Here is a 14745-nt window from a genome sequence, read left to right as displayed (position 1 = left end):
GCGGAACGCTACACTCTCACTGGATTCGTTGCCGATCATGTGCGTGACCCCCCTTTTTTAGGCGGAATACTGCACTTTCACCGGATACGGTGCTGGCCATGTGCACGACCCCCTTCCTTAGGCGGAACGCTGCACTCTCTCTGGATTCGCTGCCTGCCATAGGCATGACTCCCTTCTGTGGACGGCATTCGGCACTCTCACTGGATTCACTTCCAGCCATGTGCATGACCACCTTCCATAGGCGATATGATGTACTCTCATTGGATTCACTACCAGCCTTGGGCATGCCTCCTTCCCGGGTGGCGGCATACATACACTCCCTCGGTCGGTGGTTGTTCTCTCGCCTGTACATTGTTGGCCATGTGCATGACCCCTATACATGCACTCTCTCTGGATCCACCGTCGGCCACATCATGACCCCCCTTCCGTGGGCGGTGTACGCACTCTCACTGGATTCGCTGCCGGCCATGGGCATGCCTCCTTCAGGTGGCATACACACATTCTCACCGACTGCTCGCATTCTCCCTGAATGCGATGCTGGCCTTGTGCATGATTCCCCCCCCCCCCCCCCCCCTTCCTTTTCTGGGCGGCATACTACGCTCACCAGATACGTTGCTGGCCTTGAGCATGGCCTCTAACATGGACGGAACGCTTGCGCTCCCCTTGGATACGGTGCTGGCCTTGTGCGTGACCACCCCTCATTCCATGGGTGGAATTTTGCACGCTCACAAGATTCAAGGCTGTCCTTGTATGTGCTGTACTGGACTTGCACATGTTTCCCTTCATTGGCGGAGTAGTTACACTCTCACGAAATTTCGGTGTTGGGTGAATTGTTGCACACTCACCTAATGCTAGGATAGCCCTATGCATGTCCCCCTTTTCCCTAGGTGGACCTCCTGCGTTTCCGCTGGATACTGTGTGGCCATGTGCATGGCGCCTTTCTGGGCGAAGTATGGTATGCCCTACTTCTCTGACGTAGGTACGGCCTTGGGCATCTCCCCCTTTTTGGGGCAGGCCTTTGCATTCTTGCCCACTGCAGTTTGCCAGGTACATTTCCTCCCTTTCGGGGCGGTCAGTTTGCGTTCCATCGCATTCCATATTAGTCTTGTGCATATCTCCTTTCAGTTTGCACTCCCGTAGGTACTGTGGCACTCTGTGGCTGGCCCTCTTCGCGGTGTTATATTTTTGCAGTGAGCGGACGTTCTTGTGCGTTGTTTGGGCCGTGTATGCCTTCTCGTCCTGTAGGTGGGTTGGCCTTCTCACTGCTTACGGGGCTACTCGTATGTAGCCTCCTTCCTCCTGCGACATTCTTTTTCTCTTGGGATATGATGATTGCCGCAAGCCTTGCACTATTCTCTAAGGAGATCATTCTGGTGCAGTGTGGTATGATTCTTTCCGGATTGGCGCCCTCGGTGCTTCAGTCTGATCTGCTACCAGGTTCGGGCCGCTCTTCTTGGGAAGGTCACCCAACTTCTCTTGGGTGCTCGCTTATACAGGTCCGGGGGACCTCCACCTGGGGTTCTTCAGGGTATTCGCCTTCTGCGTGGCGGTGAACCGGGCGTCTCTGTGTAGCGGTGTTCTGCTTTTGAGCTGTCCTATGGCCTCTCTGTTGCCCACTCCCCCTTTTTTGGTTGGAGGGTGTTATACCGGCCTCTGTCTCGCCTGCCTTTTCTCGCCGGCTCTGTTTGACTCCCACTCGGTACAGATCATTCCGATGTGGCGTCTGTTCCGGCCACGCTTCAGAGGCTGTTCCTTCACTGCCCTTCCCTCTGGGGAGAGCATGTTTGTTCATTTGGATGGTTATGGTGTTCCTTTTCAGTCTCCCTTGTCCACACTGGCTGTACTAGCTGTGTGCCTAGTTACCGGGTCTACCGCTTCTGTCCTCCCGCTGGGTGCAGATTGCGTTTTTTCCATTCTAGGCAATGTTTCGGCTCTGGATTCACCTTCTCGGTAACTTGGGAGGACTACCATTTGGTCAGGATTGTCTTTTGATCTCCCACACCGGAACTGTAGTCTGTCTTCCTGTGGTGGCTACATTGGCTTCGGCTTTAGCCTGTCTTGTCCTGGCGGTTGCTGGGCGGACCCTTCGGTTCCTGTCCGTTTGTCCTTCTGCTTCCCCACTCTGGGGGGATACGGGACAACCTTGCTCGGGGGCCGACGGGACCAGTTCTACCGACTGTTCTACCCGTGTTACTGGTCCGCGCCTGATCTTTGGGTTTTCACCCGCTTGCCCAGGCGACTCTAGTGGGCTCGCTAGTGTTCGCTTCTAGCCGAGTTTTTCGTCCAGGATCTGTGGTAGGACTTAGGGCTTTACCTGGGGTTCTGTGGGAAGCTGGGCGTTCCCCCACTCTGCCTTTCTCCATGGTTCTGTCTTTCTCCAGTCCGACCTGGACCTGAGGCTGGGACTCTGTTGCTTGAAGTATCAAGTGTCATTCCTGTCCTTCCTCTTTCAGCGTTCCCCGTCCCTCTGGGCCTGTCAGGAACTTCTTCCATGGAGCGGCTCTTGGGTTCCTTTGTACTGCCCTTCGGTACCGTCCTGGGAACTACATACTGGGCTCTTGGCGCTCCAATTTTTCCTTGGAGCCGTTACAGAAGTTCTCTCTACTCCTTCTGTCCTGTACGGTTGGGTTTCTGTAGCCATCGTGTCTCTGACGGGTGCCTGAGTGGCGGCCCTTCTTGTTCCGAGCCTTCTGTCTTCCCCCAGGACAGGACTGTTCTCCATTCCGTCTCTTCCTTCCTTCTGAAGGTGGTATTTGTCCTTCATTTCATTGAGGCAGTCGTCCTCCCCTTCCCCCCCCCCCCCCCCCCCCCGGGAACGGACACTTCACCGATTTGGACGTTGTTTGGGCCTTGCAGTTTTTTACTTGGAGATCTCCGACTCTTGTCGACGTTCGGTCTCTTATGTTTCCAGGAGGTCCGCGCAAAGGGTTGACGGCCTCCAGGGTGGCTTTCTTCCGCTATCTCAGAGTGGCTCTTGTTGTGGTTGCCGCACCAAGGGCAGGGTTCTGCTTTTTGTGTCACCATTCATTTGGCCAGGGCCGTCGGTTTTTTCCTGGGCCGGAGGCTTTAGGCTTCGGCCATCCATTTGTGCAAGGCGGTCACTGGTCTTCCTTGCACACCTTACCGAGTTCTACAGGGTGCATACTCGGGCTTCGGCGTATGCTGCCTTGGGCCGCCTGGTCTGCAGGCGGCGGGTTTTTTTGATGCCTTCGGGTGCTTCGCCTTGGTGCTGTGGTCCCTCCCCCTTTGGACTGCTTTTGAACGTCCCAAGGTCTTCTGTGTCCCCCAAGGAAATTGGGTGAGAAAACGAGATTTTTGTATAACTTACCAGTAAAATCTCTTTCTCGCTCTTTCCTTGGGGGACACAGCACCCACCCATTCGTTGTTCTTCTCTGACTGTTTCAGAGTTTGTTTTACCCTTAGGGTAGTTGGCTTGTTGGTTCCAATTTTTTTTGGACTTTGCCTTTTCTCACTACTTGGACACGCAACTGGCAGTCTCTCTCTCCAGGCTGAGGGTATAGCTGTGGATGAGGGGCTTAACAGTCTTCACTTAGTGTCACGCCTCCTAGGGAGCAGAGCTATACCCAAGGTCTTCTGTGTCCCCCAAGGAAAGAGCGAGAAAGAGATTTTACTGGTAAGTTATACAAAAATCTCGTTTTTACGTATCGTAGATTCGCTAACCGAGATGTTGGCATATGCCAGAGACTTTTGTAAGTCTTTATCTGACTAGGATTCTTCTTCACCTCAATGAGCAGTCTGCGCTGTGCTCTTGCAGTCATCTTTACAGGACGGCCACTCCTAGGGAGAGTAGCAGCAGTGCTGAACTTTCTCCATTTATAGACAATTTGTCTTACCGTGGACTGATGAACAGCAAGGCTTTTGGAGATACTTTTATAACCCTTTCCAGCTTTATGCAAGTCAACAATTCTTTTTTTTTTTAATCAGATATTTTTTATTGAAAATTTTTCAGTTTTAAACACAGACAAGACACTGTCCACCCAATTCCCCCCACCCCCCAACATAACCCCTTGAGACAAAAGCATAAAAAATATTCTGTATCGCATGATCTGACATTTCAGTTCAGTACAATATGTTTACCCATTTAAATAGTTCAGAACAGTGTAACATATTTTCAGCAATATGGCAAATTCTACAAGATCACCTATTCAGGTTCCCCAGTTGTATGACCCCCTCATCCTGGAGCATTCAATTTCCAAACCTACCCTATCGATATCCCATTCCTATTTTAATCTTTCTCCTCTCACACCACTCCTTCCTTCATATCTCTCATATATTCTTCACTCCACCTCACATTCACTCTCCTATGTTTGTAAGTTATAATGTTGAATCCAAGGTGACCATATCTTTTCAAACTTTTTAATACAGTTCCTTTTTTGGTACACACATTTTTCTAGGCTAATCAGTACATGCACTTTTTTAACCCACTCATCCACTGTTGGTGGTTGAACATCTATCCAGTGGAACGCGATTACCTTCCTAGCTTGATAAAGGATTCTTACTATAGCTAGCCTTCTTTCGGGCACCAATCCTGGTACCTCCACGCACCCCAAAATACACGTCACAATATCCATACGAAGTTCAACATCCCAAACCATTTTCACAGTCCCCACTACCCCACTCCAGTATCTTCTTAGCCTAGGACAATTCCACATCATATGGATAAGGTCAGCATTCGTCACATCACACCTCGGGCAGCAATCATCCATTCTGTACCCCATTCTTTTCAATAGGACAGGCGTTTTGTATACTCTGTGCAGCAATAGGAGTTGCGATACCCTTTGCGTTTCGCTCACCGCTACTTGTGTGAACTCCTCCAATACCGTATCCCATTGCTCCTCAGACAAATCGGGGACATCTTTCCTCCATTTATCATAAAGCAGGAATTCCTGTCTTTTAAATTGCGCTTCCATAAGACATGCATAATTAAGGGATATTACTCCCGCTGTGCCTCCCCCAGATTTTACCAAATCCACTATTGAATTTTTCTTTGCAGGACGTACTGCCCCTACCTGTTCTTGAGCACGTAGGGCGTGCCTAAATTGCAAATAAAGATAAAATTGGGATTTCTGTAATCCAAATTCTTGCTGTAACCCTGAGAATTCCTTAAGGGCATCATTATCAAAGAGTTGACACATATATTTAAGCCCAGAATCAGCCCATACCTTAATCCCTTTAACTTTATTCACTTCTGTGTACATATAGTTTGGCCATAGAGGAGTGATATCAGAGTAGCCCTGTATCCCTATTATTTCCCTAACCTTCCACCACGTTTTATGAATGGCTTGCAATATCCGGTATTTACCACCTAATGCATGGAAAGTACCCTCCTCCAGAGCAGATCTCAAATTTTTACATCCTACCAATGACTGAATAATCCTACTAGCAGTACCCAAGCCATCCGTCGATTCCCATCCCCTCATATGCTGCATTTGTGCTGCCAGGTAATACATCCACGGATCCGGGACTCCTAGGCCTCCATTGGTCTTTGGCCTACATAGAGTTGCCAGCTTGATGCGGGGTGTTCTTCCATATAAGGTCCCTAAAAATAGCATTAATTACATAAAAGATCCTCAGGGGAAGCCATACCGGAGAATTGTGCAGCACATAGAGAAGCTGTGGCATCAATATCATTTTTACTAGGTTTGCTCTACCTATAATGGATAACTGCAGTTTTGTCCAGGCATTCACCTTCTGTCTAAACCTCTGGAGAAGAGGGGAGATGTTCAATTTCTCAAAATCTAAGTCATTACAAGAGATTTGAATGCCCAGATATTTGAAAGAATGCACAACCTGTAAGCCCTCCTCCCAAGAGTCCCCGACATCTATACCCTCCTTCAGTGGCATCAGCACGGACTTAGTCAAGTTGATACATAAGCCTGACATTTTCCCAAACCCATTAATAACTTCCATCGCTACCGGGAGGGAGGTTTTCCAATCATCCATAAATAATAATAAATCATCTGCATATAATGCCACTTTCTCCTCCAAGGAGCCGTATTTAAAGCCTCTAATCCCTGCAGAGGATCTGATAGCTTCAGCTAGAGGTTCGACTGCAATCGCAAATAGCAGAGGCGATAATGGGCAACCCTGCCTCGTCCCCCTATATAGTGTGAAGCTATCTGATAAATTGCCATTTACCCTAATCCTAGCCGAAGGCTTGTCATATAAAAGCTGAATCCACCCTATGAAAGATTGGCCAAACCCTAACTTCCTCAGTACCTTCCATAAGTATTTCCATTCTACACTATCGAATGCTTTGGCCGCATCAAGAGATGCGACCGCCGCATCCGAAGCACGTCCCTTACTCTGAATATTTAAGTAGAGGCGTCTGATGTTAACTGCCGTAGACATGTTTGGCATAAATCCAGCCTGGTCCGTATGAATAAGACTGGATATAGACTGGTTCAGGCGATTAGCCAAAACCTTAGCCAGGATTTTAATATCCACCTGAAGTAGTGATATCGGTCTATAGGACTCGGCCTCCTGTATGTCTTTGCCTGCCTTTGGAAGGACCACAATCGTCGCCTCAGTCATGCTGGGGGGCAGTTTTTTCTGTATCATCGCCTCCTTGAAGACCTCTAACAACTGAGGCAGCATGACTGAGGCAAATCGCCTGTATATCTCCGCCGGCAACCCATCACCTCCTGGAGCCTTATTGTTAGACATATTTGATAACGCCACCTCCAACTCAGTAATTGTTATAGGAGAATCCAATTTAATACGCTGGTCAGGGGTAAGAGTGGGCATGTGAAGCCCATCCAAGAATGAGTCTATTTCTTCATCTGAGGCTGCCAGACGAGACACATACAGGTTAGAGTAAAATCCCTTCATGATCTCCAGTATTTGCTCCAGGTTACTACACAAATTCCCAGCTGTATCCCTAAGGGCCGCTATATAACTGGGGGGTCGTTGTGCCCTAGATACCAGAGCCAGCATTCTTCCCGTCTTCTCCCCCTCTTCATAGTATACTTGTTTTTGGAAGAATTGTTTGTTTTTGGCATTAATTAGCAATCTGTCATTTAACTCCTTTTGCGCCCCCTTCCACAATTCTCTACTCCTATCATCCGGCGTTTTTACATAATTAGCTTCAGTTATTTCCACCGCCTGCATTAAAGCCTGGACCTTAGCTTTGGTTTCACTCTTCTTCCTGCTAATTTGGGCTATAAGCAACCCTCGCATGAAAGCCTTCATGGCATCCCATACTATTGATCTAGTGGTGGTAGGCAAATTAATCCTAAAGAATTCCTCTAGTTGTTCTTTAATGCTACCTACTTCTGGCAGGACAGATAACCAGAATGGATTAAATGTCCACATCATTCCTTGTCCTATTCTAGCAGGCCTAAAAGCAGCTGAGACCATCAAAGGGGAATGATCCGTCAGCCGACGCGGAAGATATGCAATTTTTTGTATTAAACCCCCCATTTCAGAGTTTACTAAAGCCAAATCTATCCTGGACAGCGATCCAAATGTACTAGAACAACATGAATACTGCCTCTCCTGCAGATTTCTCTCTCTCCATATGTCTATTAGGGCCACTTCTTGTATGAGTCTTCCAAATGTGGTATATTCTCCCAGGGATTCCCTTTCCGTTGCTCCCACCCTATCAATGTCAGGGCTTACTACATTGTTAAAATCCCCCATTATGATGGTTGGCACCCCTGGAAAATCTGTCATGAAGGCTAAAACCTTCCTGATCACTAATGGAGAGTATGGGGGCGGGATATACACTCCACATATCACACACGGCCGGTTATAGAGTGTACCGTATAAGCACACATAACACCCATCAGCATCCACCTTGCTAGAGATACAACAAAACGGAATACTTCTATGTATCAGGACGCTGACTCCTCTAGCATACGTAGAATATGTGGAGTGAAACCCCATCCCCACCCAGGCCAACTTAAGCAAGTGTACCTGCTCCGGCAGCAAGTGTGTCTCCTGTAAGCAGCATATGAGAGGATGTAGCGGACGGACGCTTTCCAGAATCGCCTTCCTTTTATTTTTTTCCTTGATTCCCCGAACATTCCAGCTAAGGAAATTAATGCAATTAGCCATTAGTATTAGAAAACAATCTCCTCAATATCTTTTTCTCTTTGCCCCAGAGGGAGGCACATCACCATCCATACCACACTCACCCAGTCAAATTGCCAGTCATACCCAAAATTACCCTCTCTCATAACTTTCCCCAACCCTCCCCCAAGTTGTAAACTTGCCATTAGCTGGCAAAACACCATAACGAACTACGGTTTTCTGAGCTAACCGATTGGTTCCACCCTCCGCCTCAGTACAAGGCCTGTGGAAAAATACTGCACCAATCGGAGAGATCAGCAAAGCACCGGCCAATAGCTTACTTAGCCAGAGGAGCGTAGTCAGAACTGACTACTAGTATTATTTTATCAATGCGAACAATTGAAAGAACTGTTACACACACACTTCTTCTTATAACCCGTCGCCCTAAAGCTTCCCGCATCTTACCCGGGAATATATAACATAACTACCACAAGTTAGAAATGCAGTGTAGTACTTTGCCCGTGATATCTGGATCATCATTTGGATATAAAGCAAGGTAAGACAATCATGTCTTTCTATGGCAGCGCAACAGCATATAAATTCACCGTGATATACTGCAATATACGATCATTACATCCTGACATATCACATTCCCTTCCCCCTCCTTTCTCCGCATCCCATCTAACGAGAAGGATCTATATATATGTATGTATAACATTTTAGAAAGAGAGGGAGGACAAAACATAAAAAGAAAAGAAAAAAGAAAAAGCATTCAAATCATCACTTGCAGAGTGAAAACTGAGTCCCATTAGTTAGGAAGGAAGTTGAAGCTTCATCTTGATCTGGCGTTCATTTCTATCCAACCATTTTGCCGCTTCCCTAGGATCTTCAAAGAAGCTGGTAGTATTCAGAGCCACTACTCGCAATCTAGCTGGATATAACATAGAGTATGGGACTTCCAGATTTCTCAGCCTCTTTTTAACTTCTAAGAAGCGAGCCCTCCTTTTTTGGACTTCCATGGAGTAGTCCGGAAACAATGAGATTCTGTGACCATCAATGGACAGGTCTTGTAGCTCCCTGGCCTTGCGCAGAAGTACATCTCGGTCTCTGTAATGTAATAATTTGGCCAGGACCGTTCTCGGCGGTGCTCCTCGGGGCAAGGGCCTAGTTGGCACCCTATGAGCGCGTTTGACTGCAAACAGTGGAGTTATGGCGTCTTGCCCCACATTCTCCTTCAGCCATGCCTCAAAATATTCGGTGGGATTTCTCCCTTCCACCTTTTCAGGTACTCCTACAATACGAACATTATTGCGGCGCAGACGGTTCTCCATATCGTCTTGTTTAGCCATTATAACATTTAACAATCTGGAGTGTTCTGCAGTGTCCCTCTTTAGAGGTTGTACCTCATCCTCCACCTCCCCCACTCTATCCTCTAGGGCTGTGGTACGTTCAGCCAGTTTTCTGAAGTCATGTCTTATGATAGAAATGTCCTCTTTAATGGCGCCTACCTGAACCAATAGTGCACTCAGGGACTTGCCGCATTTAGAGATAGCATGTACTGTAGCACATCTTTTAACGTGGGTTCTCCAGACTCCGAATCGCCGGCTTCACGCTCCAACTCCTCTCCATTCACTTGCAAAGCTGCGCACCTGTTGGCGCTCTGCCGCGTTGTAGTGGCGGGAACTCGCTCTTCATGGTCTGAGTCGTCTCCTTGATCCGGCGGTACTTCATCTTGACTCTCCTGGCGCAGCCTGTTGTTGGCAGCCTGAGAGGATCTCATGAATTTACTCAGCTTCACCGCTGTTTCTTTTTGCAATTCTGCATTGCGCTCTCGCCGCTTCGGCGTGCTCAGCCCGGCGCCATCTTGGGACTCCTTATCCGTCCCTCTGCCTTCTCTTTTCCTTGACATGTCCGCCCTTCTCGCTGACCGAATCCTCAGTCTCGGTTATCGCACTAATCTGCGCAGATCTCCAACTGTTCAGGCTTGATGTTTCCACTGAAAACAGGATAAATCCAGGATTAATGGCCGGGCAGATGCGGGAGCTCTCGCAGCGTGCGACCGCTCACATGCCTAGCAAGCCACGCCCCCAAGTCAACAATTCTTAATCGTAGGTCTTCTGAGAGCTCTTTTGTGCGAGGCATCATTCACATCAGGCAATGCTTCTTGTGAAAAGCAAACCCAGAGCTGGTGTGTGTTTTTTATAGGACAGGACAGCTGTAACCAACACCTCCAATCTCATCTCATTGATTGGACTCCAGTAGGCTGACACCTCACTCCAATTAGCTCTTGGAGATGTCATTAGTCTAGGGGTTCACATACTTTTTCCACCTGCACTGTGAATGTTTACATGGTGTGTTCAATAAAAACATGATAACATTTAATTCTTTGTGTGTCATTAGTTTAAGCAGACTGTGATTGTCTATTGTTGTGACTTAGATGAAGATCAGATCACATTTTATGACCAATTTGTGCAGAAATCCATATCATTCAAAAGGGTTCACATACTTTTTCTTGCAACTGTAAATGTCTCTGCTTCCGGAGTCCCTTTATGTATTTATTTATATCAGTGAGTCAGGATTTTTTTTCTCTTCCATTTGCAACCGTGTGTAACTTTATTCTCAGTAGACATAAGGGTGAGGCAGTGGCCGACACTTCTTTACTTCGTCATGAAATTGAATATATATTTTTTTTTTTCAGGCCCTGATAGATGAAGACCGGCTTCTATCACGACTAGAAGTCATGGGGAACCAGTTGCAAGCTTATTCAAAAGTAAGTTTGGCTGTCTGTAATATTAGGACCAATACCAAAGATGGTGTGTTCCAGTATTATGGTTGGGAAATGGCAAGATATGCATGTATCTTTTAAATCCCAACCATTTTTAAAGTCTCCTTTTGCTGTCAGTGAATGGAAGCATCTTTACATCCAGAGACAAACACAAATCCACAGCATTTTACCTTCCACAGCGGGCTCATTATTCTGCGCAGATTGTTTTCGGCTGGATGTGAATGGAGTACAGAATGCTCCATTCATTTGCTTTAACTACTGAATGTTGGAAGTGTGCACATAGGGTAATACTAGAGCTACCGTGATCATAAATTGTGTGCCACTCGCACACAAAGGGGTTGTCCAGGATTTTGATGCCAATGCCTGTGATGGCTAACCTCCAGCTGCACACTTGCTTGGCTGTTCACCGAACTTCAAAGAAATGATGGGAGTCGTAGTTTTACCACAGTTGGAGTGCCGGAAGTTAGCCATCACTGGTAGGCCATCAATATCCAATCGGCAGGTGTGCAACACCTGGCATCTCCTCCAAACAGCTGGAAATACACAGCTCCACGTGTTGTGTAGTAGATGGGGCTGGTAGTTGCAGCACTGCTCCCGTTTACGTCAGTCGGTGTGCTGCTGCAGTCTCCAGCTCCTTCCAGTACACAGTGAATGTACCCCTGTAGTTCCAGTACAAGGTAACGGCTGATCAGCGAGGGTGTGTAGTGGCGGACCAATGTCTGTTTGTTATTGATGGCCCTTTAGAGTTCGGTTACCTGGCGATCTTTGTCACACAACAGCTGTTGCGCCCATGGATAGCCATTAAGTCGCAGTGTAGCAAGGAATCAGGTCGCAGCGCAACACTCATGTTTACCATGACCCCAAAATTGCAGAAATATCCAGCAGCGTTGGATTTTTTTAAATTTTTTTTTGCTATCCTGTCTCAGCACATATGGAAAATTGCGCTGTGACCCCTATTCATTTCTATGCTAACACTGTTACATTGCGATCCTTGAGCTGTCGCGCTACAAAGATCGCCTGGTATCCGAACAATAAAAGCAACTTTTTTTTTTTTTTTTTATGAGAAAGAAAGGAGCAGTTACTTTACTATGGCTGAATTTCTGACACCACTTTCATTCCCGTACTGAACAATTACTGTATTACTGCTGAGTGAAACAGACCATTTCCACTGACAGAGTGAATGTTAATATTTGCAATAAGTTACAATTCCAGCGTAATGAAAAAAAGAAAAGATCCGGCACTGTAGATGCTTTGCAGTAGAAATCTTCCGTTTATTACAGCAATATAAATCCACGTACAGACAATGCAGACACAAGCGGTTCTTTGACGCGTTTTGTCACGATTAAGAACTTCGTCTGAAACGCGTCAACAGAGTACCGCTTGTGTCTGCGTTGTCTGTACGTGGATTTATGTTGCTGTAATAAATGGAAGATTTCTACTGCAAAGCATCTACAGTGCCGGATCTTTTCTTTTTTTCATTGCATGTTAATTTTGGTCAGTGGACATCTTAAAGACAACTTTGCTGCATTTACTTGTAGCAATCGAGTACATAATTGTCGGGAAGGAAGCGTTCCTCCCTGACGATTGCCTGCTCTTTAGTCGAGGTGAAGCTCTGCATTTACATGCAGCGATCACCTCCACAGTATGAGGTCGAGCAATGGCTGCTCTATTGCATGTCCTCGTATGGCTGCATTGTTTCTGGGCAGCAGAATGCTGTTCACGCTGCACGGCACGCTGTCCATAAACGATTTAGTCTGTCCGCATGAACGATTGTTTCACCTTTTGAACGAGAATTTTGCCCGTTCATCAGGTGACCGGCGGCATCTCCAGACTGGCAGAATATCAGGAACGAGCGTACGTGGGAACCATTCGTCCCAGGTAATCTGCCCGACAGTTGTGCCATGTAACCCTGCCTTAAGTGGTCACATATTAATGTTGTTGTTCTGTTGACAGTACATGCTTTAAGATAATTAGATTTTATCTTTGTTCAGAGTCAGACAGATGATGGGATTCGGAAAGAGTTAATAGCGTTACAGGAGGACAAACACAACTATGAGACGACGGCCAAAGAGTCTCTGAGGAGAGTTCTACAGGAGAAAATCGAGGTAGTGCGGAAGCTGTCTGAAGTGGAGGTACGGACTCATCGTTTGACGTTACTTGTTCGTTTTATCTATCTGCCATGTGCATTGCTATAAATGTGTTGGTTGCTCAGAAGCTTGAACAGAATTAACGTGCGCACTCATGAGGCAAACAGCGAATTACTAGAGATCACCACAGAGATTGCAGTCCATTCATCTAGACAGTTGCCTTGTAGCCGTGAATTATCCGCTCATCACTGCGATTAATCACACTCTAGTTACTTCTAGAATCTCAAGTCCTCCTGAATTTTTTTTTTTACCGCTCTCTCGTATTTCTTGGGGTCAGATCGTTATGTCTGCTTCTATATGAACTATTGTCAAGGTGTTGTCCAAACTCTCCCCTTTCCCCCGTTATTTCATAAGGAATCACTCCTTCAACTGAACAAACATTTGAACCATAATTTGCGACTTTTTGTGATGGGACTTAGGAAGGTTACTATAATTTACTTCAGAAACTGGCATAAGTTATAGCTCAAGTCTACGCCAGCTCCTAGATTTGCTCTTGCAGGTATGTACCAGTCTGCCATACACAAACATACACTTGTTCACACAACGGCTTTATTTTGTCGTGGACATCTGCGTTTAAATTCCTCCCAACAACTTGTCGGTGGCAAACGTCCTTTCTGCCTCCCATACACCTCAATGCAAGAAAGTGCTCAGGCTCGTGGAGCTGCAGCTGAGATAGGACATGTCCCTTCTCAGTGCAGCCACGGCTGTCCACGCCAAAATTCCGCTGTAAAACCTATTTTGTGAACATCCACTAAGGGTATCTGCACACAGTGCTTATTACGGGCAGAAAACCCGCAGTGTAACCGCTAAGTACCAGCTAAGTAGATGAGATTTAAAAAAATCTCCTCTACGTTGTGCCGAAATTGTCCTGTGGCGCCGCTTTTGTAGTCTGCAGAATGTCCTATGTTTGTGCGGAAATGGAGAAATGGCGTTTAGGTGTTTTGCACATTACTTTCTTTTACTATTACAGAGAAGTCTAAGTAACACTGAAGATGAATGTACCCATCTGAAGGAGATGAATGAGAGGACGCAGGAAGAATTACGAGAGCTAGCCAACAAGTACAATGGGGCAGTGAATGAAATTAAAGATCTAACTGACAAGCTCAAGGTAATTTACTGGAGTTCTGGTTGTTTGGGACTTAAAGGGGTTGTGCAGCAATTTATAGGATGGGTCACCAGTATCTGATCGGCAGGGGTCCAACACCCAGCGCCCCAGCCGATCAGCTGTTTGACAAGGAAGCGGCACTCAATGTGGGTGCTGCTTCCTCTTCATTACACTATCCATCGTCTCCTTTGCAGCCGTGATGTAGTGTAATTACAACACACCGCCAAAACCTCAGAGACTAAGTGCAATATAATGAACAGGAAGCCGCGCTCGCATGGAGCACCGCCTACTCTTCAAACAGCTGATAGTTGGGTGTCGGGGGTTGGACCCCTGTCAATCAGATATTTATGACCTATACTGAGGATAGGTCATCAATATAAATTGCTGCACAGCCCCTTTAATTTACAAAGCTTTCACTAAAGGCAATATTATACTGCCCAATGTAAGGTCAGTGCAAGCACCGATCGATGGTAACGCAGCCATAACACATCCTTCTTTCCTTCGATATCTGACATCACCTGGGAGTCAACAGTTTCCTGTTCATATTATATGACCCAGTGGCCCCGCCAAAATCTGTAGCTTCAGAAATAATCATCTTACATGTATAGCCGTCTTTACACTGTACACGTATAGAGCCTGAGCCATTAGAGGCTTGTGTAATGTGATGTTACCGT

At 46.6% G+C, this 14745-nt stretch overlaps 1 protein-coding gene across 4 annotated transcripts in view; it reads left to right on the top strand.

Annotated features, from left to right (window-relative positions):
* Window positions 1-14745, top strand: part of LOC120978601 (sarcolemma associated protein) — a 136039-nt gene that overhangs the window by 65916 nt on the left and 55378 nt on the right. For all 4 annotated transcript variants that reach the window (XM_040406839.1, XM_040406838.1, XM_040406837.1 and 1 more), the window contains 3 exons: window positions 10733-10804; window positions 12811-12951; window positions 13937-14074. In XM_040406839.1, the coding sequence (XP_040262773.1) occupies window positions 10733-10804; window positions 12811-12951; window positions 13937-14074 (351 nt within the window). The remainder of the gene's footprint in view (window positions 1-10732; window positions 10805-12810; window positions 12952-13936; window positions 14075-14745) is intronic.

This window comes from Bufo bufo, chromosome 9 (genome assembly GCF_905171765.1).
Source record: "Bufo bufo chromosome 9, aBufBuf1.1, whole genome shotgun sequence".
In the NCBI taxonomy this organism is placed as follows: domain Eukaryota; kingdom Metazoa; phylum Chordata; class Amphibia; order Anura; family Bufonidae; genus Bufo; species Bufo bufo.
The sequence above is the reverse complement of the archived record's forward strand: the minus strand, read 5'-3'. Positions and strand labels throughout refer to the sequence as shown.